This window comes from Rattus rattus, chromosome 7, assembly GCF_011064425.1.
Source record: "Rattus rattus isolate New Zealand chromosome 7, Rrattus_CSIRO_v1, whole genome shotgun sequence".
Lineage (NCBI taxonomy): Eukaryota > Metazoa > Chordata > Mammalia > Rodentia > Muridae > Rattus > Rattus rattus.
Window position 1 is genome coordinate 70,744,368 of NC_046160.1, and position 26,445 is coordinate 70,770,812.

At 37.5% G+C, this 26,445-nt stretch overlaps 1 protein-coding gene across 1 annotated transcript in view; it reads left to right on the forward strand.

Moving 5' to 3' along the window:
* The window catches only part of Mipol1 (mirror-image polydactyly 1), a 292,380-nt gene that overhangs the window by 141,465 nt on the left and 124,470 nt on the right, over positions 1 to 26,445 (forward strand). Inside the window, exon 8 of the mRNA XM_032907776.1 lies at positions 22,222 to 22,329. Coding sequence (XP_032763667.1) covers positions 22,222 to 22,329 — 108 coding nt within the window. The remainder of the gene's footprint in view (positions 1 to 22,221; positions 22,330 to 26,445) is intronic.

The following is a 26,445-nucleotide window of genomic DNA, read 5'->3' on the forward strand; positions in this document are numbered from 1 at the left end:
TTTTTTCAGCTGCTTGTTGGGTCTTTTGGAGAGCAGTCATGATAGGTCCCTTTTTGTGAGCGCTCCATAGCCTCAGTAATAGTGTCTGACCTTGGAGCCTCTCCTTGAGCTGGATCCCACTTTGGGGCTGTCGCTGGACCTTCTTTTCCTCAGGCTCTTCTCCATTTCCATCCTGTAGTTCGTTCAGACAGGAACAATTATGGGTCCGAATTTTGACTGTGGGATGGCAACCCCATCCTCCACTTGATGCCCTGTCTTTCTACTGGAGGTGGACTCTACAAGTTCCCTCTCCCCACTGTAGGGCATTTCATCTAAGGTTCCCCCCTTTGAGCCCTGAGAGTCTCTCACGTCCCAGGCCTCTGGTACATTCTGGAGGGCCCTCCCAATATCCTACCTCCCAAGGTCGCCTGTTTCCATTCTTTCTGCTGGCCCCTAGGGCTTCAGTCCTTTTCCCCCATCCAATATGAGATCACGTTCCCCTCTCCCCCTGCCATTCCCTTTCCCTCCCCCGTTTCTCCCTCCCTCCCCCTCTATGGTTGCTTTCTTCTCCCTCCCAAGTGAGCCCTTCATATTTCTAACCTTTTGAGTTCTGTGGACTCTCGGGTATTCTGTACTTTGTGTGTGTAGCTAAGATCCACTTATTAGTGAGTACATACCATGTATGTCCTTTGGGGTCTGAGTTACCTCACTCTGGATGACATTTTCTATTTCCATCCATTTGTCTGCAAAAGTCAGGATGTCCTCGTTCTTAATAGCTGAGTAGTATTCCATTGTGTAAACGAACCACATTTTCTGTATCCATTCTTCTGTCAAGGGACATCTGGGTTGTTTCCAGCTTCTGGCTATCACAAATTTCTAGTTTTGTTGAACTTGACAGCGTTTATAAACCCATTTACAAAATTCGAATTGGGCTTGTTTTTTCAGTCTTCGTTGTTCTGAGAAAAATTTTCACTTAATATCTTAGTATTATGCTGACATGGGTAATACTTTTTTTTTTCTTTAAAGAAACAAATAATTATTCAAAATTTCCAGGAGGAATACAGATCTATCAAGCAATATACTTGTCTTTGGTCTTATGAAGTGGATGCTTCAACATAAACCTTTCATCCTCCAGGCCTTCTAGCTTTGAAAAGGTCTCTGGCTATGCTTGTACATTTGCATACAAGTTTGTTTGACTAATTGACACTTGACTTATCTATCATAATGCTAAGCTTTGGGATCATAAAATATCAGACTCTCAAACCTCTTCTTGGAATTAATTTAAATATTTAATGTCAAAACCTTGGAAAGATTCAGAGAAAAATGGTTTCTTTTGTTACTAGTAGACTGTTCCAGTATGATCCCTTAAAAAACAAAGGTTGCATTTTAATTCATTATTCTTATCTCTCCATGTATAGTAAAAATTGTGATATTAGTAAAATGAAATTAAATTATGTAATAATATATGTATTTAAATTTTATTCCATCTAAAATTTCTGCTAAGTATATAACTTATAAACATGTGAAGGAAGTCGAATTTTCAGAGTGTTTTTAAAATTATCATTGAAAAATCAAAGTATTTTTATTTTTAATATCTGATTTTTATTCACAAAGTTGACTTTAGACAAAATTGACACAAATAAAACTTGGAATTATTAAATGGGCAATTTGAGGCTTATACTCCTATCACCACATCCCTATGAGAATCTAGAACACTTCTATGTTTTAATATTCTAAGAGGTTTATATTATCTATGTCTTTTTCCATTATCCCTGCTCAATCTAAAGAGCTTTGATTTGTTTAAGCTACAGATTTGCTTTTTATTTATAAAACTTCATGTACACAGAATCATTTGGTTAGCAAAATATTTGTATATTCATTTTTCCATAAGTTTATTAATTTTCATTAGAAAGCAACATTGTTCATTGTTGTTTAATATTACATTTGTATTCAGTCTTTTGTAAATGCTCATTATAATAATTCCAGTTATTAGTCTGTAAAATGGCTCTGACAGTTCCCATGCCAGGACTTCTTTGTCTGAATACATATTTTCTTTTCCTTGGTCAAATTCCTGAGTTACAAGAGAGAAATACACATTTTTTATAGAAGGGACTGCATTATTTTATACTCAGTAACTGAAGTTCAGCTTCCCCACATATACTAACCACTACTGTTGTTAATCATAGTTATCTTAGTAAGTGTGCAGTCGCATGACATTCTCTTTTTAGTTTACATTTCTCAGTGACTGATGGTTCTGAACATTTTATATATTTACTGTCTAGTATGTCTTTCTCTTTGAAATATTTCTTTAAAGCTTTTACTAATTTTCAGTTTGGCAATTTGCCTTTTATGGTTGGTTTCTAGAATTTTATGGATATTGAATGAATTATGTATATCAGTCATACTTTCTTAGTTTTTAACCTGTTCATTTCATTTTGTTAAAAATATTTTAACATTTATTTTTATTTTATGCATATGGAGGTTTTGCCTGCAAGTATGTCTGTATATCACATGCATACAGTACCCTCAGAATCCATAGGGCATCAGTGTCCCTGGGCCCTGTGTCCAGGTGGTTGTGAGCTTCCATGTAGGTCCTGGGAATAATGGGTATCTTCTAGAAACTGACAGTGTTCTTGCTGCAGAACCTCCCCAGAACAGAGGATCTAACTCATGCGGTTTTTTTCCCCTGATAATTTCTTTTCTTTTCTTTTCTTTCTTTCTTTCTTTTTTTTTACTTACTTCAAGAGTCCAAATATATTCTTCTACACTTTCTTCTTTGAGGTGGATTTAATTTTTATTTTTGTAATTTATTTTTAATATGTATGACCAATGAGTATCTGGTTCTAGCATCATTGATAGAACAATTTTTCCTATTAAATGGCTCTGGTGATATTTTCTAACAATTATTTGTCATTGTTATTGTGTCTGTGTCAGAATAGGCCACTCTAATGATTCTTTGTCTGCTCTTACGTCAGTGTCACACTGACTTGATAACTGTGAACTTTGAAGTCATGTCATTCAAGGTTTTCCACCTCATTTATTAAAGCTGGAGTTAGTTGTTCTACTTGCGTTTCCTATAAATATTATATTTAGATCTTTTCACCGTCCAAACAATTCTGCTCAGGTTTTGATTGAGATTGTGTTGGATCCATGGGCAAGGGAAGTCTGAAGCTTGATGAGAACATGAGAAAAACAAGTAAATTCCAGGGCCTCCTTGTCCTACAGTGTTTGCTGTGCGGTGAGTTTCTTGATCAGAAGCAATGCTATGTGAGGACACTGTGGCTCTAGGTATGAGATTCTGTGACTTCACAGAAATTTCTTTTGCCAGGAGTATCTGTTCCGGAAAGGCAAATGTATGACCACAGGGCGTGTTCTAGTAATAACACAAGATACTGCTTCTCACAATAACAACGGTCTAATATAACAACCTGCCATTATTTCCTTTCTTTATCATCCATAAGAACATATGTTAATAGTTTATTATTCTATAAGGATGTTACACAGTGGAGTTTGATCATATTTGGTTTCCCTTCCCAGATCCTCTTCATGTGCCACACCAGCCCAACTTTGTATTGTTTCTCTTAAAAAGGAAAGAGAAAAAGAAGTTTAATATCTGTTGTTTGTATTGTACTAAGCACAGGAGCTGTGTGGGAGGTGGTTGATGTGTCTAGTGTCACTCCATTGAAAAGCACTGTGCTCTCTCTCTCTCAGCACGGTCAATTACACATACCTTCTCAGCTGGGGGCAGGACTTGGTCCACTCACTTACTTGTCTCTGAGACGTTTTCTGCCGTGGGCCTGTACTTGCTATTAGTCTCTGCGTTCAAATGCTGCATATGCTCTGCTGTGTCTGGAAAATTTTGTTTACTTGAAGTCATTCATCACTTCTGGCTTCTAACGTCTTTCCTCCCTCGCTTCTGCATGGATCCAGAGCCTTGAGTGGAAAGGTGTTATTGACATCCTAGTTAGGACTGGCATGGTATGATCTCTTACTCTTTGCCTATGTTATAGGTTTCTGTGATAATTGCTATCTATTGCAAGAAGTTTCTCTGGAGGGTTACATAATGCACTTATCTATGGGTAAACCCAGTGATTTCTCTTTCCGTTTAGCAGAATAACAATAATGAGCTTCCCACACCGTCCATGACCTGACCACCCATAGGTGCATGGCCATCTTGACAGTGTGGGTTTCATCTGAGTGGACCGTAAAACTACTCAAGAACTGTTTGCTTACTCACATTACATTACATGGAACAAGCCTTAAATCCAATTTTAAAGTGGTTGGTTGTTTATGTAACATTTGTGCCACTCTTGTTCAAGTAGCCATATCTTACAGACACATTATTACTGTAGCGCATAGTGTTTAAAATTGGATAATATTTAACTCGAATTTTCTTCTGCAGTATTGAGTATGGCATTTCAGGTTCTATGAAAGTTAGCCAATAGAGTGAAACTTCAACTTGAGAACCAAATAGGCTTTGATTCTTGAGGTGAACAAAACTTCTATGGAGTTTTAGGTAGGAATCTAGTTAGTCATAAATGGATTAGCATGAAGCTGGGAAAACGTAGGTCAGCCCAGAAGTTGTGTTTTAAATTTTCCATAATGCCTTCTTGCCTACCTTGACTGTACAATGAGGTGCAACTCTAGGACTGTTGATGAACATTCAGAGGCAACACATACAAATGGAGATGGCATTACTAATGACAATTTGAAATCTTTAAGAATCTCTAAAAGGATTTATGGTCTCGTGGAGGAGAATTTTCATTAGCATAAAAGTTTTGTAGAAAGATCAAATCCAGTGAATTATGCTGTCCCAGTGGTTTTGTTTTGTTTTTCTCAGACCTTAAAGCTTAGGGAGTTTTCACCGTGTGGTTTGTCAGATGTTGCCTATTAGTTTGCCCGAGTGTGGTAATTATTTTAGGAGGTTGCTGTCACATCTTTGAGAGTTTTATGTAGGTGATTTGATCATATTTTCCCTCCTCCACCAACTCCTCAGAGGTCCATTCCCACAGTCTGACTCTCCCAAGTTCATAATTATTCCCCTTTCAAACTAATTGAGTTCATTTTGTTTTAGCCAACTGCCAACTTTTCCTAGATGTGGGGTCTGCCCTAGAGTATGGTTCAGGTAATCACACCATTGTGAAAACGGAGTCTTCCTCTCCTAGCAGCTAGTAAATGCTATATGTGGGTCTTCCTGCCTACCTTCCCCATCCTTGTTGGATTTATGTAATATAGCTAATATACTGTACATTAAATTTGATCTATAATAATCTTGATGTTCAAATTACCTTTTTGTTTAAGGAGTGCCGATGGCTAATTCTCAAAGGGAATGACTTTTTATATAAGATGCAACTGATTGTCACTTAGATTTTTGCAAAAAGTTTTTAGTTCTTTTTCTCATTGTAATCTTAGAACTCAGAGTGGCTTCTGTTAGGATTTAACAATGTTTGGGCAACAGATTTTATGAAAAGAGAATTAACAATGAGCACGTAAGTAATTGACAGCTCTATGGAGATTTCAACATTCCTTATGGCAAACAAACAAAGTTTGCAAATCAGAATGAAGCCTCAGTGGTTCCAAGAAGGCCATAACTGAAGAAAGGCTTAATAAAGAATTAAAGCATGGCTAGCATCCAGTGAGCCCTAATACTACGCTCAGCTCTTGTTGTACAACAGCACACGAAGCACCCCCGCCCATTTGTGCAGCAACTGCCAACTTCGCATTAAGTCAGACTATTGTTTGTGTTTTTAAATGCATTTATGTTTACTGAAGAAGCAACTCATTACAATGGTATTATTTACTGAGTTTTGTTTTCCTGACCATCAGCTAACTGCAGAGTTCAGCAGCAAAAGGTGCATAAAAAGGAATCAGAATGCCACATCCTTCTAGCTGCACTAGAACTGCCAGGGAACTAAAGTGATCACCTTAGAAATAAATGCCTTTGCAGCACAGACGAGATTATAGAAAATTAATAAGCTTCATCAAACCTCATTTATGTGATAATTTTATAATTATCTTTATTTTAATCATTTCAGTTATAAAATATTATTCTTCATTTTAATTACTTTCTGATTATTCATATTAAACTACAGAAATATAATACTTTTATGATGGATTTGGTATCAAAATGAAAAATTCAGAACAGTTCTGGAATTTTTACATTTATTATTGAACTTAAGGAGGAACTATTATTAATGAATTTCTACTTTCAGTCCAACTCGTGTAATTATAATCTCAAGTCCGTTTAGATAGCAAACAGTTTTAAAGTTCTATCCTAAGCATCTAAAAACTAGGAAATTCCAACCCAGGGTTTCCAAGTCTTCTACAAAAATGAGATTCATTATGATATTTTCATATGTATTATATCAGATGTACTTTGGTAATATACATTTCTTGTACTTATACTTTTTGTTTTGTTTTTAAATATCTTTTGTTCTTTGAAAATTTCCTGTATATACACACAGTTCTTCTTGATGCTATTCACCTCTTACTCCTACCAACTTCTCGATGTTCCCACACGTCTCCAAACTTCATGTCCACATATATATTTATGTATAATAATTATAACATTAAAATATAATATAAATGTATTTATTAAATATAAACTTGTAACTATAATATGTAGTATAATATCATGTCATGTCAGAAGGCAGTGTTGGCAGTCCTCCTCCCCATCCTCACTCTCTTGTGGGCCTTCTCATTCTCTCTTCCCTCTGCATGGTGCATTTACTCCTTATCACAGATCTAGTTATATTGTGATAGATGCATAGACATGGGTTCAAATAACTTTACAATTATTAATATAGTTAATTAGTCATGCATGAATGTGAATCGAATAGCTTTATTATTAGCATTGCCATTTTCTTGTTAGGTATAATGCTAACCCAGAAGACTGAGATCCTACTAAGCTGTGGAACCATGGAAACCTGTTGCAAAAACACCAAACTAAGGAACTAGGCAGGTGTCTTTAGGGTCTTCTTTTTTTTTTTTTAATTTCCTGTGAGGCGTCTTTCTTTTTCTGTTTCTTTTTTTTTATTAATCAGTCCATTTGTTTACATCTAAAATGCTATCCCACTTTCTGGCTACCCTTCTACCAACTCCCTATCCCACACCTGCCCTCTCCTCCTTTTTGCCTCTATGAGGGTGCTCCCCTCACACCCACCCTTTCCTACTCCATATCTCTAGTACCACCCTATGCTGGGGCATCAAACCTCCACAAGACCCCTTGGTCAGACAAGGCCATTCTCTGCTACATATGTATCCAGAGTCTTGGATCCCTCTGCATACACTCCTTGGTTGGTGGTCTCGTCCCTAGGAGCACTGGGTGGTCTAGCCAGTTAGACATTGTTCTTCCAATGGGGTTGCAATCCCTGTCTGCTCTCCACTCTTTCCCCAGGACCCCCACCAGGTTCCCTGAGCTCAGTCTGATGGTTGGCTCCAAGCGTCCACATCTGCATGGGTCAGTTGCTGGACGAACCTCCGAAGGAACAGCCACACCAGGTCATGTCAGCAAGCGCCTCTTGGCAACATCAACAGTGTCAGGTTTGGTGTCGGCAGACATGATGGATCCCTAGGTGGGGCAGTCCCCAGATGGTCCTTACTTAAGTCTCTGCTCCATTTTTGTCCCTGTCTTTCCGTTGAACAAGAACATTTTTTGATTAAAAACGTTGAATTGGGGTGGGGGGGGGGGGGGGTTGGAGAGATGACTCAGCGGTTAAGAGCACTGACTGCTCTTCCAGAGGTCCTGAGTTCAATTCCCAATTCCCAACAACTACATAGTGGCTCACAACCATCTGTAATGAAATCCGATGCCCTCTTCTGTGGTGTCTGAAGACAGTGGCAGTGTACTTATATACAGCAAATAAATCTTTAAAAAAAAAAAACAAAACTTTGAGTAGGTGGGTGGTCCCATCCGTCGACTCGGGGTCATGCCTATCTACTGGAGGTGGTCTCTACAGGTTCTGTCTCCTCTTAGCTGCTCATTTCTGTTAAAGTTATCCTCATTGGTCCTGGGAGTCTCGCTTTCCTGCCATCTGTGGCCCGCCAGTGACTACCCCCAGTTCTTGTATTCTCTTGTATCTTACAGCTTGCCATTTCTTTCACTACCAGAATAAAAGAACCAGTTAAAACACGTAGCCAGAAAATTGGGGTATTAAAGAGAAAAGATCAGCTGTGCTAGCTTTTTTTGTGGAGGGGAATTACTTGTATTTAAAAGACAAAAACAGAATGGATCTCTGGAATACACTGAAGTTTCATCTGCCTTACCTTATTGCATGGTAGCAATCTATCTATTAGGGTTCATTTTTTCATGTGCGATAATGGCAATCCTAAAGTTATTTAATATATCTCTACTTTGTTATACTCTATTCTTAATTGGTGTTACTAGTTAAAAACTAATGCTAATTTAATGACTCAAATTTTAGTAAATATCATCAGTTTATGTGCTGCGGCAAATCCTGTAGGAACACAGGTAGGAATGTTTGAAATGTGATATGCACATTTTTTCCTTTTATTATTCAGTTAAACCAGCAACTTTACAGATGTTAGTAAAAAGTATATTGTAAGTTTACGAATATTGGGAGGATATTTTCCCCTTAATGCAGTACTCCATTAGCTTTAAGTAAGGAAACATTTACATGGTCAGTCCATTTTGTTTTTACCTTTTATATCCTTTTTCTTTGTAAGGAAGTTTTTCTTGGTCTCTAGTAAAACAATGGAGGCTTCTTGACATGTCTGAATATCACTGTCTGTTGTCCCAGTCTTCTAACAACTGTAATTTCGAAGAAAACTAGAGTGCCCAGGAAGGTAGACATGAGTCCAGTGCTTCTCAACATTCTTCATTGACATCCCTTGCTAGGCAGGGACAGACAGATACTGACACAGAGCACAGACAGATACACAGAAGTTTTGCTGCACTAAAGGATTTGAAATCTGGTTTGTTAATACAACTCAATTTTCAAGAAGGTATCAAAAAGATATCTATAACCCCATGTTTTAGTTTTAAAATCATACAGTCTCCTGTAATTATAGTCATTTATATTCTTTTCACTATTGTATATATTTAAATATTATATTGTTCATAATTGCACTCTACTGCCTGAATCTCAATTCTACTTCTGGCTGTGTGACATTAGAGAAGCTATATATGACTCTTTATATCTATGTCTCACAATAAGTTAACAGCATCTACCTTATGTGGAGCTTACAGTCACTGATGCTAATACTCACTGTCAGTTTATTCAATATGATAACTAACTTGGAATATTTTGCTGGAATTGGATTCAAATCACATTTTTTAAATGAATAACTTATTATGAATACAACTTGCAAAATAAAATGAAAATATTTTTCATGATCATATTATATTGGTATCTTTTAATAACTTTTTACTAATAAATAGTAACAATGCTTACTAATTTGTTTTGTTTCATGATTTTAAATGTACTTTTATGCTGTTTCCAGAATAATTTAATACTTTAAAAAGACCATAGTTATTGAAGTCTTTTTAATTTACTTTCACATATGTGTGTGTGTGTGTGCGTGTGTGTGTGTGTATCTTTGTATAGCTACTTACAAACATATTCTTGTCTGGCATATTGTGTGTTTTCTATTGACATATATGTTGTGGCATATTGATTAAACAATTTGGTTATATTTTATGCACACACACACACACACACACACACACACACACACACACAAAACAAGTAGCATCTTACTCACTGTTCTAGTACTATGAAGAGACACCATGATATAGGCAACTCTTATAAAAATACATTTAATTGAGTGCTTAGATGCAGGCTTGCATTCAATAGGTGATATAATTAAGAGTTCTATGTGTAGATACACAAGAAGCTGGAAGAGGGGATTCCCCTGAGACTGACTGTGGGTTTTGAAATGTCAAAGCCTGTCCTCAATGACATACTTCCTCCAACATGGCTACACCTATTTCAACAAAGCCACACCTACTCCTAATCCTTCTCTCTTTTTTTTTTTTTTTTTTTTGGTTCTTTTTTTCGGAGCTGGGGTTCGAACCCAGGGCCTTGCGCTTCCTAGGCAAGCGCTCTCCCACTGAGCTAAATCCCCAACCCTCCTAATCCTTCTCAAATGGTGCCCCTCTTTGGTGACTGTGCATTTAAATATATGAGCTTATGGGTGATATTCTTATTCAAATCAACACATTTCACTTTCTGGTCCTCATAGGCTTATAGCCATCTCATTATGCAAAAATACATCCAGTCAAAAGTCCCCATAGTCTATCACAGTCTCTGCACGATTTAAAAGTCTAAAGTTCAGTCTCTTCTGAGACTCTTGGAAGTCTCTTAACTATAACCACCTGTAAAATCAAAATCGAAATGTGATCATATTCTTCTAACATACAGTGCCACAGAGTATACATTGCTATTCCAAAGGGAAGAAAGGGAACATAGAGAGGAAATACTGGACCAAAATAAGAAATCCAATAGGGAAAACTCTAAACTCTGTATATCTGTCTGATGTGATAGGGTTCTTCAAATCCCCAACTCCTTTCGACTTTGTTGACTTCACACTTCTCTGTCTTGGGCTGGTTCCACATCCAGTCTACAGCTCTCTTTGGAAGGTACCCACCATGCTGACATGTCCAAAGTTTTGGGGTCTACAACACTATTCAGGCTTTACCTTCACAGCTTCACCAATGGCCTCTCTGACTCTCTATGCAGAGACACCCCTGGCAAATGTCTGGCCTTGGTAGCTTTTCTTAGCTGAGAAGGGAGATTTTACAACACCTTTCTTGAATCTTTAACTTGAAAGTCAGAACTATATGGCCAAAGCTGCCAAGTTCTGTTGTTTAACGGTGTTGAAATTTGGTTCACTTGTTCAATTATATTTGTATATGGTTTACTTCCGTGCTTAAGCTTTTAATTCCTTTTCACAAATTGGAAGCTTAGCTGGGTGGAATCCTTCTCTGAGGTTACCACCCCCTTTATTTCATTTAGCATCAGGATTTTTATTTATTTTTTAATCTACTTGAGCACTGGACTTAGTTCCATCATACTTTCTGGTGCTCATCTTCCTCTGTACATTTTGGATTTCTCTTTATCTAGCTTGTTCCTTTTCATTACAGATCTGCATAAGAGTGATTATTAATGAATACGCAATACAGTCAACATTAGGCTGTCTTCAAATCTCCTCTGCCAAGGTTACTATGCTAAAACTTTTAAACTAGCCTCAGACAGATTTTTCAGACAAGGACAGAAAGCAGGCACATTCTTTTCCAAAATATCACAAGAATGGTCTCTAGACCACTTACTAATTTTCTTTCCCTGTGCAATCTCTTGAGGTGGGATGTCATGATCTACACTGTTGTTAGCATGACCATTTTCTATGCTCCCACTGGTATGGCCCACTAAGGCCTGCTTAAAGCAGTCCACTGTTGATCTAGTCCAAACTCCCAAAGTTTTCCATGTTTCTCAAACAAACAATTTAGGCCTGTCATAGCACTGTCTTACTTCCTGGCACTACCTTCTGTCTTAGGTACTGTTCTATTGCTCTGAAGAAACACCATGACCAAGGAAGCTCTTTAAAAAGAAAGCATTTAATTGGAGGCTTGTTTACAGTTTTGGGGATTAGTCCATTCTCTTCATGGCAGAGAACATGCTGGCATGATGGCAGGCATGGTGCTAGAGAAATAACAGAGTCCTGTATCCTGATCCATAGGCAGAAAGAAACAGACTGGACTTTTGAAACCTCAAAGGCCCCCACCGCCCCAGTGACACAATTCCTTCTGCAAAGACATACTTACTCCAACAAAGCTCACACCTCCTAATCCTTCTCAAATAATGCCACTCTCTAGTGACTGGGCATTCAAATATATAAATCCATTGGGGTCATTCTTATTCAAGCTACCACAAGTTTTTCTAATATGTAAAGGAACAAAAGCTGATTTAGTGCCAACTCCTTCTAAAGATCTTTATTTCAAGATGCAGAATTCACAATGACACCAAGGTTTACTTTCTACTTTGACTAGAAAAGTATGATATTGTTTTTGTCTGTAAACAAATAGTTGTATACTATCCAAGTAGTAAGATGTCTGAATACAGTGCAATTGCAGTCATTTGCTGCCCAAAGCAGTTTGTACAGAAAGAGAAATGACTCCTGTTACTAAATCTGAAACAACTTTGCAGAACTGTTTGCAAAGCAAATTTAAACTAGTCTTTCAAAATGTAAAGAAAACATGAAATGAAGCAATCATAATAGTACTTGATAAAATATCTAAGAATTCATACTTCTTATGGTGGTGGTTTGAATAGGTATGGTCTCCATAGGCACATGTGTTTGAATGCTTGGCCCATAGGCAGTGGTAGTATTAGGAGGTGTGGCCTTATGCAGTAAGTGTAGCCTTGTTGGAGGAAATGTGTCACTGTGGGGTGGGCTTTAAGGTTTTAGATGCTCAAGCCAATCCCAGTGTCACTCTCTTCCGCTACTTTGGATCAAGATGTAGAACTCTTAGCTACCTCTCCAACAGTTTGTCTGCCTGCATACGACCATGCTTCCCACTATGACAATGGAGTAAACCTCTGATCTGTAAGCCAGACTTCAATGAAATGTTGTCCTTTATAAAAGTTGCCTTGGTCATGGTGTCTCAACAGTAATGGAATCCCTAACTAAGACAATAAATGATATTTATGGTATAATGACTTGTTTTATAAAATTTCACCATGACTTCATCTATGTGTTTTGCTTTCTTGGTTTGTAAAATTTTCTCATGTCTATTTACATTAACCAGTTAAATATTTTTCTTGTTATTATTAACCTTGTAGAGCTATTGTCATTAATTGCTGTAAGAATTTCATCCTCCCATAATCATCTTCCAAATTCTGAAGTCAGACTTTATGTGACAAATGTATAAGCTAAACTCCTAGAGACTGAGGCAGCAGGATCATGGGTTGGAGAATAGCTTTTTCTATACATCAAGACCCTATCTCAAAAATTCAAAACAAAATGTGTTTTCCATTCATTACTCCATTATTTTAAGGGAGATCTCAAATATATTCTCTCTTTTTTTAATCTGTAACTTTTTTAATGTATCTCTGCTGTGTGTGAACTCTTTTAAAGTAATCCCCTATTAGTTACTTGTGTCTCTGTTCTGTCTTGACAGCAAGCAGCCTAAGGAAGGAATGGTTTATTTGACTCACAGTTTACGAAAGGATTCAGTCCATCACTGGGAAGAAAGCATGCTGCCAGGAGTACTGTTCTGTTGGTCACCTGACTTATCAGTTTTTAGTCAGGGGGTAGAGAAATGACAGGAAATGAGACAAGGCTATCAAGCCCTAAGTCCCACTCCCGGTGACACTTTTGTCAGGAAGCCCCCATGTACTAGGGTCTCACAAACTTCCAGAATAGATCAACAACTGGTGCCATCTTGAAACACAAAACACCTCTCTCTCTCTCTCTCTCTCTCTAGACTCTCTCTCTCTCTCTCTTTTTTTTAATCTTTTTTTTCTTCTTTTTTTTTTTGGAGCTGGGGACCGAACTCAGGCCCTTGCGCTTGCTAGGCAAGTGCTCTACCGCTGAGCTAAATCCCCAACCCCTAGACCATATAATCTTTAAACGAAGGGGGGATATTTGCTTTGTAATTTTAAAACGTTTAAAAGTTATTAGCTAATTATTTATTTATTTATTCATTCTTCCATTCCAACCAGTTTTCTCTCTCTCCTCTCCTCCCAGTCCTTCCCCTGATCTCCCCTCTTCTCTTCCCTCATCCACTCCAATTCCATTTCTTTTTAAAACAGGTTTCCCATGGATATCAACAAACAACTTGCAGAAGGACTAGGCACCTCCTCTCCTATTAAGGCTGTATTGGCAGCCCAGTAGGAGGCAGGGATCCTAAAGGCAGGATCTGATTCAGAGATAGTCCCTGCTTCCTGTTAGGAGTCTCACAGGATCAAACTACACAACTGTAACATGCGTGCATAGGGCCTAGGTTAAACCCATGTAGGCTCTCTGGTTGTCAGTTCAGTCTCTGTGGGCTCAGGTTATTTGATCCCCCGGGTTTTCTGGTGGTGTTCTTGAATCCTTTGGTTCCAACAATTCTTCCTCTCTGTCTTCAACAGGGTCCCCAGAACTCCACCTAGTGTTTGACTGTCAGTGTCTGTATCTGTTTCCATCAGTTGCTGGCTGAATGCTTCCGATGATAATTAGGCTGGACACTAAGCTATGAGTACAGCAAATTATGATTAGGAATCATTTAATTACCTTTCTTTTCTTGCAGTTAGTATATGGTTCTATCACGGGTCTCTGGGCTATCCAGGCTCTGGTTCTTGGCCCTTTAGGCAGTATTGGGGATGTGCTCCCTTTCATGGCATGGGTCTCAAGCTGAACAAGTCATTGGTTAGTCACTCCCACAGTTTCTGCACAACTTTTACCCCAGTACCTCTTGTAGGCAGGAAAGAGTGTAGATCAAAAGTTTTGTGACTGGGTTGATGTCTCAAGCCCTCCACTGGAAATATTGCCTGGGTACAGACTGGTTCAGGCTCCATATCCCTCATTACTAGGAGTTACCCTCAAAGATTTCTGGGAGTTTTCATTGCCCTGTGTTTTTAGCTGACTCCAGTTGTTTGATTCCAGTTGTTTCATCCCATACTCTCCCTCCGTCCTCCGTGTAGCTGTGTACTCCTGTTCCCATTCCCACCACATCCAGACCCCTCCTCATCCGCTGAGATGAAAGCACTTTTGTTCTATTGGAGTAGAAATCACAAATAGGCAAAGAGCAATTCCCTTAGTGATGGCTGCCCCAGGATTCTGAGCTAGATGTAAAAGCTCACTCTTCTAGATGGAGATTCGGAGAGCTACAGGTTATAGCTCCAAGCAGTTAAGTCAGAGGCTTACAGCTCTTGTAGGTGTTTAGGCCAAAGCAAACTCTGAACCCAGAGGATTGAGCTCTAATTCTTAACTCTAAAATTTCAAAGCCTGTGACTGTATAATTTAGTTAGGATCTTATTGCTCTGGGCTTTGAATGTCAGCAGGCCAGAACCCAGTAGAGTGTTGGAGCTCTTGAGTTTGGAGTACTGAAGCCGTCATTCTCAAGATACCTAGCAGCCACTTTTTACATCTTTTGAGTTTTATGGCTGCAGTTCCTTGTCTTTTAGCTCTTAGCCCCTCTGTGCGGTTTGCTTGGTCAGTGTCTGAGAGTTCTACTGTTTTGTTGCCTCTCGCTGCTCATCATCACTGACATGAGTAATTTAAACTTTCAGTTATTCTTTGTACCTTTTTAGCCACTGTTTCACTGATGCCACTGATCAGACTGAAAGCTCTAGAGTGCATCCTCTGAAGTTCATGCAACCAGGACACCCTAACCTGCTTGTGCTATAACCAGTAGAGAATCCATTGGGAGGAAGCTTTCCCAAGCAGGGACAGTACAAAGGCTGTGCTGGCTCCAGTCTGATGTCTGTGTAGTTCCTATTCCATCAGACATGTTTCACATAAGTCCCAGTCAGAAGCCTTACATTTGCCCCAATCACTATTCATTACTGAGTCATCCAGGAGGTGCTCACTTTTTGCTTGAGTAAGAATAGCCGCAAGATAAATTAAGTCATGAAAGCATTATTAAGACTTATCATGGCCAAAGTCTCTGAAAGCTGCCGCAAGCTGTCTGGAACAGATGTGCCTGTAATAGGGCCTCCTGAAACAGAAGCCATGGCTTCAGCAGCAGCCATGGTTACAGTGATCTCAGCTGGCATGGAGTTGTTGGTGTGGCAGTGACATGCCGTGAGAGTTGAATAAAAATGCACTGTCACAACTTTAAGACCTAATAGTTATGTTGTGATAGAAAAATATGGAAACATGAACCAGTGCATTTAAAAAAAAAAAAAAAAAAAAACAAAAGACATACAGAGAGTAACAATATGAGGGGAAAGATGGACAGAATTGAAAAAGAATATAAGAATACATGTACGAATAAAAACTGTAACCACTGAAATTTTAAAGGAAATGAATACAAGGGAGAATAGCTGAAGATAGAAACAAAGAGCACTAATTAGCATAAACAAGTGCATACAATTTAAAAACTATGAGATGACTCAGAGGGTAAAGGCTTGAGAGTCTGCCAAGCTGCCAAGGCTGACAGTCTGATTCACTTCCTGGGACCCCATGGTGGAAAGAAAAGTCAACTCCTATATCTGTGGTCCTCTAACTTCTATATGAGTACACAGTGCAGATACACACATGCACACATTAAATACATTTTTATTCAGGTTTCAGAAGCAGGAAGCCTCAAGATGAGGTAGGGGTGTAGGGGAGGAAGAAGGGGGGCAGGGTTGATGGTGGAGATGCTAGGTATCAAACTCAGGGCCTGATGTGTGTTACCACATGCCCAGAGGCTGGTAAGACTTAACTTCCCTCTGAACTCTAAACATGTTCCAGAACTACAAAACACCAGAGTTAAATATAACCAGAAGTTATATTGTTGGTTAGGATAGCTATTGAAAAAAGATAAATGACTATATAAAGGAATTAGAATTAAATTAAATAATAAATACTCAAGTTAATAAAGAAAAAAAAAGAATTATATCACCGTGACTGCACATTAAGTACAATAGACATCACATTGACAGAGACACAACATTTACCACAATATTTCCTTCATCTGAATGGATGGAGGCCAAATAGTCACATTTCCAGAGAAGGAACTATTTTAGTAAACAGAAGTTTTGAAAGCTGCGCTTCTGGAAACAAACAAGTAAATCCTGGGGAGAAATACAAATGGTTTGATGGGGGCATGTCTACTAATTCCTTTTGAAGAATTATTTTATATAAACTGTTTCAGAAAAATAAGCAACTTCCTCCTCCTCCTCTTCTTCCTCCTCCTCTTCCTCTTCCTCTTCCTCTTCCTCCTCCTTCTATGAATCAAGTTCAGCTTTGGAAACATAACTAGAAAGCACTAGCCAAGTACCTCTGTCACTCAGGAATTCACATGGCATCTGAAATAATTTATAGACCAGATTAACGTCTTTTAACTTTCAAATGTACACATATTTTTATACAAATGTAACCAATATATGTGGGGGTCAAGGAGACCATGTCATCATAAGGATTGTATTATATTAGAAACTGAGATAATCCATCAGATTAACCCAGTTGGTAAAAAATGGAAATCAACAGAGGAGGCATAGGACCAAAAGGTGTAAGATAGGGATAAAAATAATTTCCCTAATGTACTTAGCATATCTACCAAACTATATTAAGTATATGTTAGAAACATTTCTTTTGAATTCAAGGACAAAGAGATTAAACGTGCCGTACAAATTAGTTTCTGTTGACAGAAACTAGAGTCACCTAGGAAGAAGAAAACTCAGCTGAGAGTTTGTCGCCATCAGACTGGCACATGGGCAGGTCTGTGGAACATTTTTCTAGATTGATGGTTGATGTGGGAGGGCCCAGCTCACTGTGGGTGGTACCATCTCTGGGCAGGTGTTCTTAGGTTGTGTCAGAAAGCAAGCTGAGAAAGCCAATGAAGAGAGCTCACTTGCAGTGTTCCTGCCTCTGCTCCTAATTAAGTTCCTGCTCTGTCTTCTCTCCATGATAGACTATGGTCAGAGAATGAAAGCCAAGTAAACTCTGTCCACCACAAGTTGCTTCTGATCATGTGTTTATCCTAGCACAGAGAAACAAACTATAAATAATTGGCATTAGATGGAAGGCAACAATGTTTGTCCATACTTCATATTCACTTTACTTCTTGTCAGTTCAGTGTCACCTCGATGGAGTCTGAGTCACCTCAGCTCTTCTAGACCGTCCCCTAACCTCCCAACTAGACTGCCTGCTTCTGCCTAGCTCTCTTAGATTATTCTACCTGTAGCTGGAAGATTGAGCTCATATGAATATGAGGAGAATCGAGGTGCTTCTCTTGTCTAAGCATGGCAGCAACTGTGTACCTTAGTGTAGACTCTTTCTTTTTTCTTTCATTAATCATTTTGTTCATTTACATTGCCCCTCCTCTTTGCCTCTATGAGGGTGCTCCTCCACCCATACATACACCCACTCTTGCCTCACCCCTCTAGCATCCCCCTATGCTGGGGCATCAAGTCTCCCTCCCACTGATGTCAGATAAGGCTATCCTCTGCTACCTATTATGGAATCCTGGCTCCCTCCATGGATACTCTGACTTTCTAGGGAACTCAGCTTTGAGTTCACTTGCTACTGTTCTCCTGTCTTGCATCATTCTGCTCCCATAGTTTACCCTGGTACTTAGGTACATCTCATTTTTCATAACCTGAAAATTTATAATTTTCATTTGATATCTGTTTTCCCCCATAACTTCTACCTCAGAGCTTTGCATGGTTGTTTCTTCTGTTTCAGTCACTCTTCACAAAGATATGCTGTAGCACAAAGATGTTACCACATCACGTTTTTAGACTTTTTCACACATCTTTTTCTCCATTATATCCCTTTTATTTAAATTAGAAATTATTCCCTTATTCTCTTAGCAACTCCCTATGCCTCTATTTTTCTCTATAACATTTTCATCTTCACTGTAATATATTTTGTGTTCATTTTCTCTTTTTCTGAATATAGATATTTTTATTTACATTGTCAAATTCTATATCCTCATCACCTGTAACTACCTAACAAAGTAATTGATCAATATATAGTAGTTTAATGAAAAAGCACTTCAGAATAGATGTTTTTTTTAAACAGAAAATATTAGCAAAGTACAAAAAGAAATAAATTTGTTACACAGGTCTCATTTTTTCATTATAATTATAGTTATAACTGAAAAATTATAACTTTCATTTGATATCCATTTTTCCTCATGGGTACATCAATTTCTGTTGTGTCATTAGCTTTTCATATTTTTATAGCACAAATTAAATTTTTAAATGCCAAAGAAAATTGAAGTATAGATTAAAAGGTTAAGATATTTATCTGTAATGTGAATGTGACTTACAAGCAAGGGACATTTCTTTTTTTTTTTTTTTTTTCATCTTTATTAACTTGGTATTTCTTATTTACATTTTGATTGTTATTCCCTTTCCTGGTTTCCAGGACCATCATCCCCTAACCCCTCCCTCTCCCCTTCTATATGGGCTTCCCCTCCCCATCCTCCCCCCATTACCGCCCTCCCCCCAACAACCCATTGTTCACTGGGTGTTCAGTCTTGGCAGGACCAAGGGCTTCCCCTTCCACTGGTGCTCTTACTAGGCTATTCATTGCTACCTATGAGGTTGGAGCCCAGGGTCAGTCCATGTATAGTCTTTAGGTAGTGGCTTAGTCCCTGGAAGCTCTGGTTGGTTGGCATTGTTGTTCATATGGGGTCTTGAGCCCCTTCAAGCTCTTCCAGTCCTTTCTCTGATTGCAAGGGACATTTCTAATAAAGTTTGTCATTCTGTCCTTGAAAAAAAGATATTTATCTGTTTTACAAATATTTAAAATCATAATACATAATACAACAATATGATATATCACACCTGCTGGTAGATAATCATTTAAATCCAGTTTCAAAATAAATTTCAAAACTAAAGACTTTCCAAAAAATAAGAAAAATGAAAAATATGTGAATATTTCATTGTGGGAAGTGTATTCAACTTGAAAAATATAGAAATACATAAAGAATTCATATAGAGCAAGTAGGTCTAAAGAGATATTAAAATCGTAAGTATATTGTAGTAAAAAGTTTTATTCTATTCTTATTTGTCTCTCACTTTCTGTGACTCTTGGGTTAATATCAAATCCAAAGCTCATTAGCAAAGAAAGTAAGTTCAACACATAGATCTTAAGCAAAGAGTATGTTTTATTATTGTTTCTGCACCAATGTGTGGCAAACGTTTTTATTTTGAAATCATTTCAGATGTCCTGTAATTTAAAGAACTGGACTTGTAAAATTTTAAATTAAAATGTAATTTTATCATTTTCTTCCTTCCCTCTTCTCACTCCCCCCTCCCCACCCCCCACGCTTACCTTCTTTCCTCTCAGAAATATGGCCTCTTCTTTTCATAGTTATTGGTGTGTGTGTGTGTGTGTGTGTGTGTGTGTGTGTGTGTGTGTGTGTGTGTGTGCGCGCACGCTAATATATAAATCCAGCCTCCTCCGTCCGTTTAGTGTTTCCTGTATGTATATGATGCATGTATATGATTTCAGGAATGACCACCTGGTATTGGATAACCAGTGAGGAAGACCATTGCTCCTGTTCTCATTAGTTGCCTGTAGTTCTTTATCTTTGGGTGGGGCACCATGAAATTTTCTTCCCTTCAGCACTAGCATGACTATGTGTGGTGCACTTCTTCAGGGCTTGTTTAGATCACCATGCTGCTTAGCTATCCGGGATAAAGTTTCCTTGAGTCAGACAATTGGTGTTTCTCACTTTTCCAATATTCCCTTGATGCTTGCTTCTATCTTCATTCTTTTTCTTTCATACTTTTCTTCAGTTTCTTCTTACAGGATAATATATCTGAAATAAGCCCATATCCTTATTACTCTATTTCTAAAAAAATGATTTCTATTCTCTAGCTAGAGTTATTTATTTTGTCTTTGAATGTCCACTGGTCATTTTGTCTTTAATTTTTAATACTTAATTGTAATTATAAAATTAATTGAAACAGATGATTATACTAGAATAAAAGATGTCTTGATGCCCGGAAACCGGGAAAGGAAATAACACTCGAAATGTATATAAGAAATACTCAAGTTAAAAAAAAAATACACGAAAAAAAAAAAAAAGATGTCTTGTTATTTATGTCATTTATTCTCGTGGGTCATAATTTTTGTTGTTATGAGCTTAAAAAAATATAAAGATAATCTTGTGTTCTCTCCAGATAAAAATTAAAGGAGGTATGTCACGAAGTTTTCACATAATTTTAAAAATGTGATAGGTGGATTGGGTTGTCACATAACACGTGTTAAAATGAACATGGCAATTCAGGACAACTGCCACTTAACCAGTGAACACCACCTCAGATTTCAGAAAATGCTTGCCTGTGTGTTTGTAATGTGTACATGTGTATATATGTACATGTTTACATCAGTGAGTAGAGGCATAACCGTGCTATGGCACGCATGTGGAATTTTAGGATAACCTCAGACGTCAGTCCTCATTCCCACTTGGTCTGAGAGGAGCGAGCTGGCCCATGGGCTTCGGGGCCTTCTCCTGTTCTCACGCCCCACTGTGCCGAAGGAGAACTGCGATTACAGACAGATGAGCCTCGTTTATACCGCAAGTAATGTTCCTCCCACGCCATCTCCCCAGCGCCCAGAATTTATCTAAAACAAAGCAATCAGCTAGGTTAAATTAATATTAACCTCAAACATCTTGATTTTTTTATGGTTAGTTTATTTAATTTGTAAATGACCTGACAGTATTTTTTATGCATGAGCTGTGTACAGTCAACTTTATGTATTTATATCAACATCATGTAATCTAAATCAACACCAAGAATCTGTTAAGACTCTTTCTTTTCAAACAATTTGTATAGTACTACAAAGAAGTCCTGATGCAGATGATATAATCAAAGTCCAAGTAACAAGTATCAATATGGATTATAGCTGCACTTTGATAACACCATGAAAACGAATCATTGTTTATTCATTATGGCAAGTAACCATTTATCAAGTTGTCCCCAAAGGGTGTTGTCCGGATTTTAAATCAATATGTACATGCATTGGTTATTATTCAAATATACCATTTTAAAAGTAAACAAAATAAAGAATAGCTTTTAATTTCTTTACTGAGTTTGATATTCTATTGCTTTAGGTAATTTCCCATCTGACATTATGCCATTTGCACCATATTATTTTATAGTTTATATAGTTATTATGTAAATGTTTTCAATAAATAAAAATCTGGATTGTCCTTTAACACATTTTTATTTTTAAAAAATTAATAGAAGTTGACCATATACTACATTATTATGGTTTATTAAAAATTTGATGTGAATTTAGATGAACATTTTTAATTCAGCAGTGGGTGTATCTCTAGAAATATTTGACCAGTGGATAGAATAATTTGAATATAGTTTGACCTTAATTTTATAAAATTAAATATTTTCAGCATAATATTTATAATAAGAATAATTGAAAGTTGTAACTAAATTAACAAAGTTAATAATGTTATTTTGTTTGTATGCAACTGTATTTTCCCTACCACTGTCCTTGCTAAAAACCAACCCCTTGTCTTTGAGAGACTACAGTGGTGTTATTTACATTAATTCATATGGCTTGGTTAAAAAAATGCTAACTCCTTTACTTAATGGGATTCTTCCCTTGTGGCAGTGCAAACGGCTGCACCAGGAGCTTCATCGTCTGAAAGAGCAGAACCAGACTTCAGCAAACAACACGAGACATCCGACTGCTGAAAACAATCAGGAACGTGCTCTGAAGGTAAATGGCTGGTCCTTCTTGCAGGCAAATTAAGGTTGTAAGCCCTCGGTGCCAGCTTTCTGTGCTGCATATATCAGCTGTGTACATTTCAGCAAAAGTGAGCTGTGCTGTTTGCCAACAACCTCTTCTTTAAACACAGATACAGCACCCTTCTGCTATGGTATTACTTTATTTCATGTATGTGTACATGAAAAAAACATATTTCTGTATTTTGAGTGGTTGTATATTAATAACCTCTGGTACATATTCATTTTCTTTCTGTTTTTATGATAATAGGTTTTATACTTAATAAAATTGACCACTCCAAGAGAAATAATAAATCATCAGCCTTTGTAGCGACATGCATTATAATTTATTATAGCTTACAGCATGTTGTTTTATCTGTCACCCAGAGAACTGCTTCAAGGACATGTGCATGTGTCTGGGAACTGAAGGAATATGTAAAATGTTAAAACAAAAGAAGCACATTGTATCTGACTAGAGCTTGAAAACAAATGAGAGGTCCAGTTCATGCCATATTCTCTCTCATTGTAATACCCATCCAGCCATGAGAAAAACACATTGTATGAGTCTTATTGTTGAGCGCGATGCTCAAGACTTTCCTTTTACCTTTAAGCTACTTGAGGTTTTAGTAGAGTCTCAGAAGCACTCATCTCTGCCCAAGGGGCTTGCGTGCTCATTAACCAACTTAGTCTGGGATGAACAAAAAAATGTCACTTTTTTGTCGTGCAGTAAGTGATTTGCTAGGATTGTATTATACTTACTGCCCTTAAATTCATTTTTATCTTAGGTTGTAAATAATTATCATGGTATTAAAAGTATGAGATACATTAAACCAAAACTGACAAAACAGCCTTTAAAAAATGAGTAAAGGCTGTGGAGATGGCTCAGTTGGTAACATCTTGTATACAAGTATAGCATCTTGAGTTAAGACCCCTAGCACCCACATGAAACACTGGGTGCTAGAATGTGCATCTGTGACCCTGATATGGAGAAGAGACCAATTGGTGCTTGGTGCTTTCTGGCTAGCCAGTCTAGTCAAATCTATGAGCTGCAGGTTCAAAGAGATTCTGGCCTCCACATGAACACCATGCAGCAGCAGGCACGCACCCACACAGTCATACCTATACAGGCACACCCCTACACAGTCATACCTATACAGGTACACACCTACACAGGCATACCTATACAGGTACACACCCACACAGTCATACCTATCACAGGCACACACCTACACAGTCATACCTATACAGGTACACACCTACACAGTCATACCTATACAGGCACACATCTACACAGTCATACCTATACAGGTACACACCTACACAGTCATACCTATACAGGTACACACCTACACAGTCATACCTATACAGGCACACACCTACACAGTCATACCTATACAGGTACACACCTACACAGTCATACCTATACAGGCACACATCTACACAGTCATACCTATACAGGTACACACCTACACAGTCATACCTATACAGGCACACATCTACACAGTCATACCTATACTACACACCTCTACACAGTCATACCTATACAGGTACACACCTACACAGTCATACCTATACAGGTCATACCTATACAGGCACGCACCTACACAGTCATACCTATACAGGTACACACCTACACAGTCATACCTATACAGGTACACACCTACACAGTCATACCTATACAGGTACACACCTACACAGTCATACCTATACAGGTACACACCTACACAGTCATACCTATACAGGTACACACCCACACAGTCATACCTATACAGGCACGCACCTACACAGTCAGACCCACACAGTCATACCTATACAGGCACACACCTACGCACACACCTACACAGTCATACCCACACAGTCATACCTATACAGACACACACCTACACAGTCATACCCACACAGCCATATAACAACACAGGCAAACACCCACACTCTCATATACCTACACAGGCATATACTACGTAGGCAAACACCCACACAATTATATAAATCTGCACAGCAAAAACCCACACAGTCATATACCTACACAGGCAGACACCCACACAGGCATATACCCACACATGTATACATTCCACACACATACTGAAAAATATGCAAAACATTTTTAATTTGTACAAATTGCAAAATATAATAAAATATTTTCCTATAAATGTTTTTAATTTTATACTGATAGGCTTATAATTTTGTTGCTACCAATCTATTTTCTATTAAATTTATAAGTAGACCAAAATATAGATAATAGAGAATTATATATTAACATGATTATTCTTAATTAGCCCCAAAGAATATATAATTTTGTGAGAATTAGGTCTAGTAACATTTTCAAGTGTGAATGTGCATGCAAAATGGAAAATAAGTGTTCTGAAGTCATGCTCCACCATGCGTGTTGATTTGTTATCAGGACAGATATGTGCAAAATATGTTATGACTGTTTCAACTGAAGACAGGAATGAACATAAAAGTCCTAATTTGATAATTATTAACATACAGTAACTGTGAGAGGTAATATAAACTTCTGTTATTTTTCGTGTTAATGTTAAATGTGTAAAAATGGGGACAGCTGTGTATTGAGAGAAGTACATGAGCTTTCTGAGAAGTTATTAAACTTAGAAATAAGTAGACAACACAAGACACTTGGGAGTTCAGAGCTAAAAGAAATCACACACTTAATGGAAATCTCTTTAGACTATAGTATTTTAAGTAACATATAAACTCATGTCTACTCCTGAGAAAGGTACTGCCTTAAAATCTATTTCTATATGATCTTTGTGTTTCCTCCAAAAGTCTGATTTGGATGTTGCATCTATTAACTAAAGTTGGCTTAAATTCCAGGAAAACAGAAGTGGAAGAATCAGTTTTTGAAAGATTTCATCAACTTATCCTTCATAAAAACTCTGTATGAAGTAAAACTCTTAAAATTCTGCCCTGCATGCATAATGCTGTTAGTCTATTTTTAAATCATTTTCCATGGAAGCCTTCAGTTTAATTATAAAAATAAGGTCATTTATAATACATCCCCTTTGCTTTTTCTCTGAAGTTTATCTAGTTACATTGTAGGATGATTAGTGTGTCTCTGTGCGTGCGTACGTGCACCATCTGTATCCCTAGTGCTCTTAGTGGCCGAGAAGAGGGTGTGGGAGCTCTGCAGCTGGAGTGACAGAGTTGTGTACTTCACCATGGGGCTGGGAACAAGTTCAGGGCCCCTGCAAGAGAACAAGTTGTCTTAACCACTAAACTGTTTCTCTGGCCCACATCTACATATTCTAATCATAGTTTTAATCAGTTATTGGGAGAATCATACTCTTCTTCACTTGGTGATTGCTTTTCTAGTTGTCACACAAGTTGTTGATGGCACATTTGCTAGGAAACTATCTGTCCACTTGTACATCCCATCACAATATTAACTGATTTAATATTCAGTTTGTATCTAAGTCAACATTAGAACATTTTTAAAAGTGATTTCTTTGGAAGTGTTTAATCTCAGCAATACTTTTGGTACTATAAACAATACCATTATCAGTAACATTAATAAATTTAAACTTTACTAAGTTGAAGAGTTGAAATGTTTGCTTCATTTTTCACTTAATTACTTGAAAATGTCAAAAGCATACTGGAGATATATTTTGTTAAAAAAGTTAATAATCATGCATTCTCTAAAACTTCGTGACATGGTAATAATGGCAAAGCCACAGTCACTCTATAAGGAAACACTTTTATGTGTGTCTTTTGTTCTTCAACCAATTGTCTGTTTATACTAATAACCAGATGACTCTTTCTAAATTATATTTTTATGCTGGAGGATAACATCAGATGCTTTGGTGAATATTAATAGGCATTCTTTTTTTTAATTATCAAGGATTTTAAAGAATATTTCATTACTTCTTTGTGAATGTCATACGATGTATTTTAATCATTTTCATTCTTATCCCAACGTCTCCAGATCTATTACCGTCTCTCTATGCAACTAATTTGTTGTTCTCTCTTTCCCCCTCTCTCTCCTGTCTTTCTCCCTTGAGTCTAGTTTGTGGTACCCAGCTATTCTTTTTATTTTAATTTTTCTTTTATTTTATTGAATAATTTATTTACATTTCAAATGTTATCCCCTTTCCCA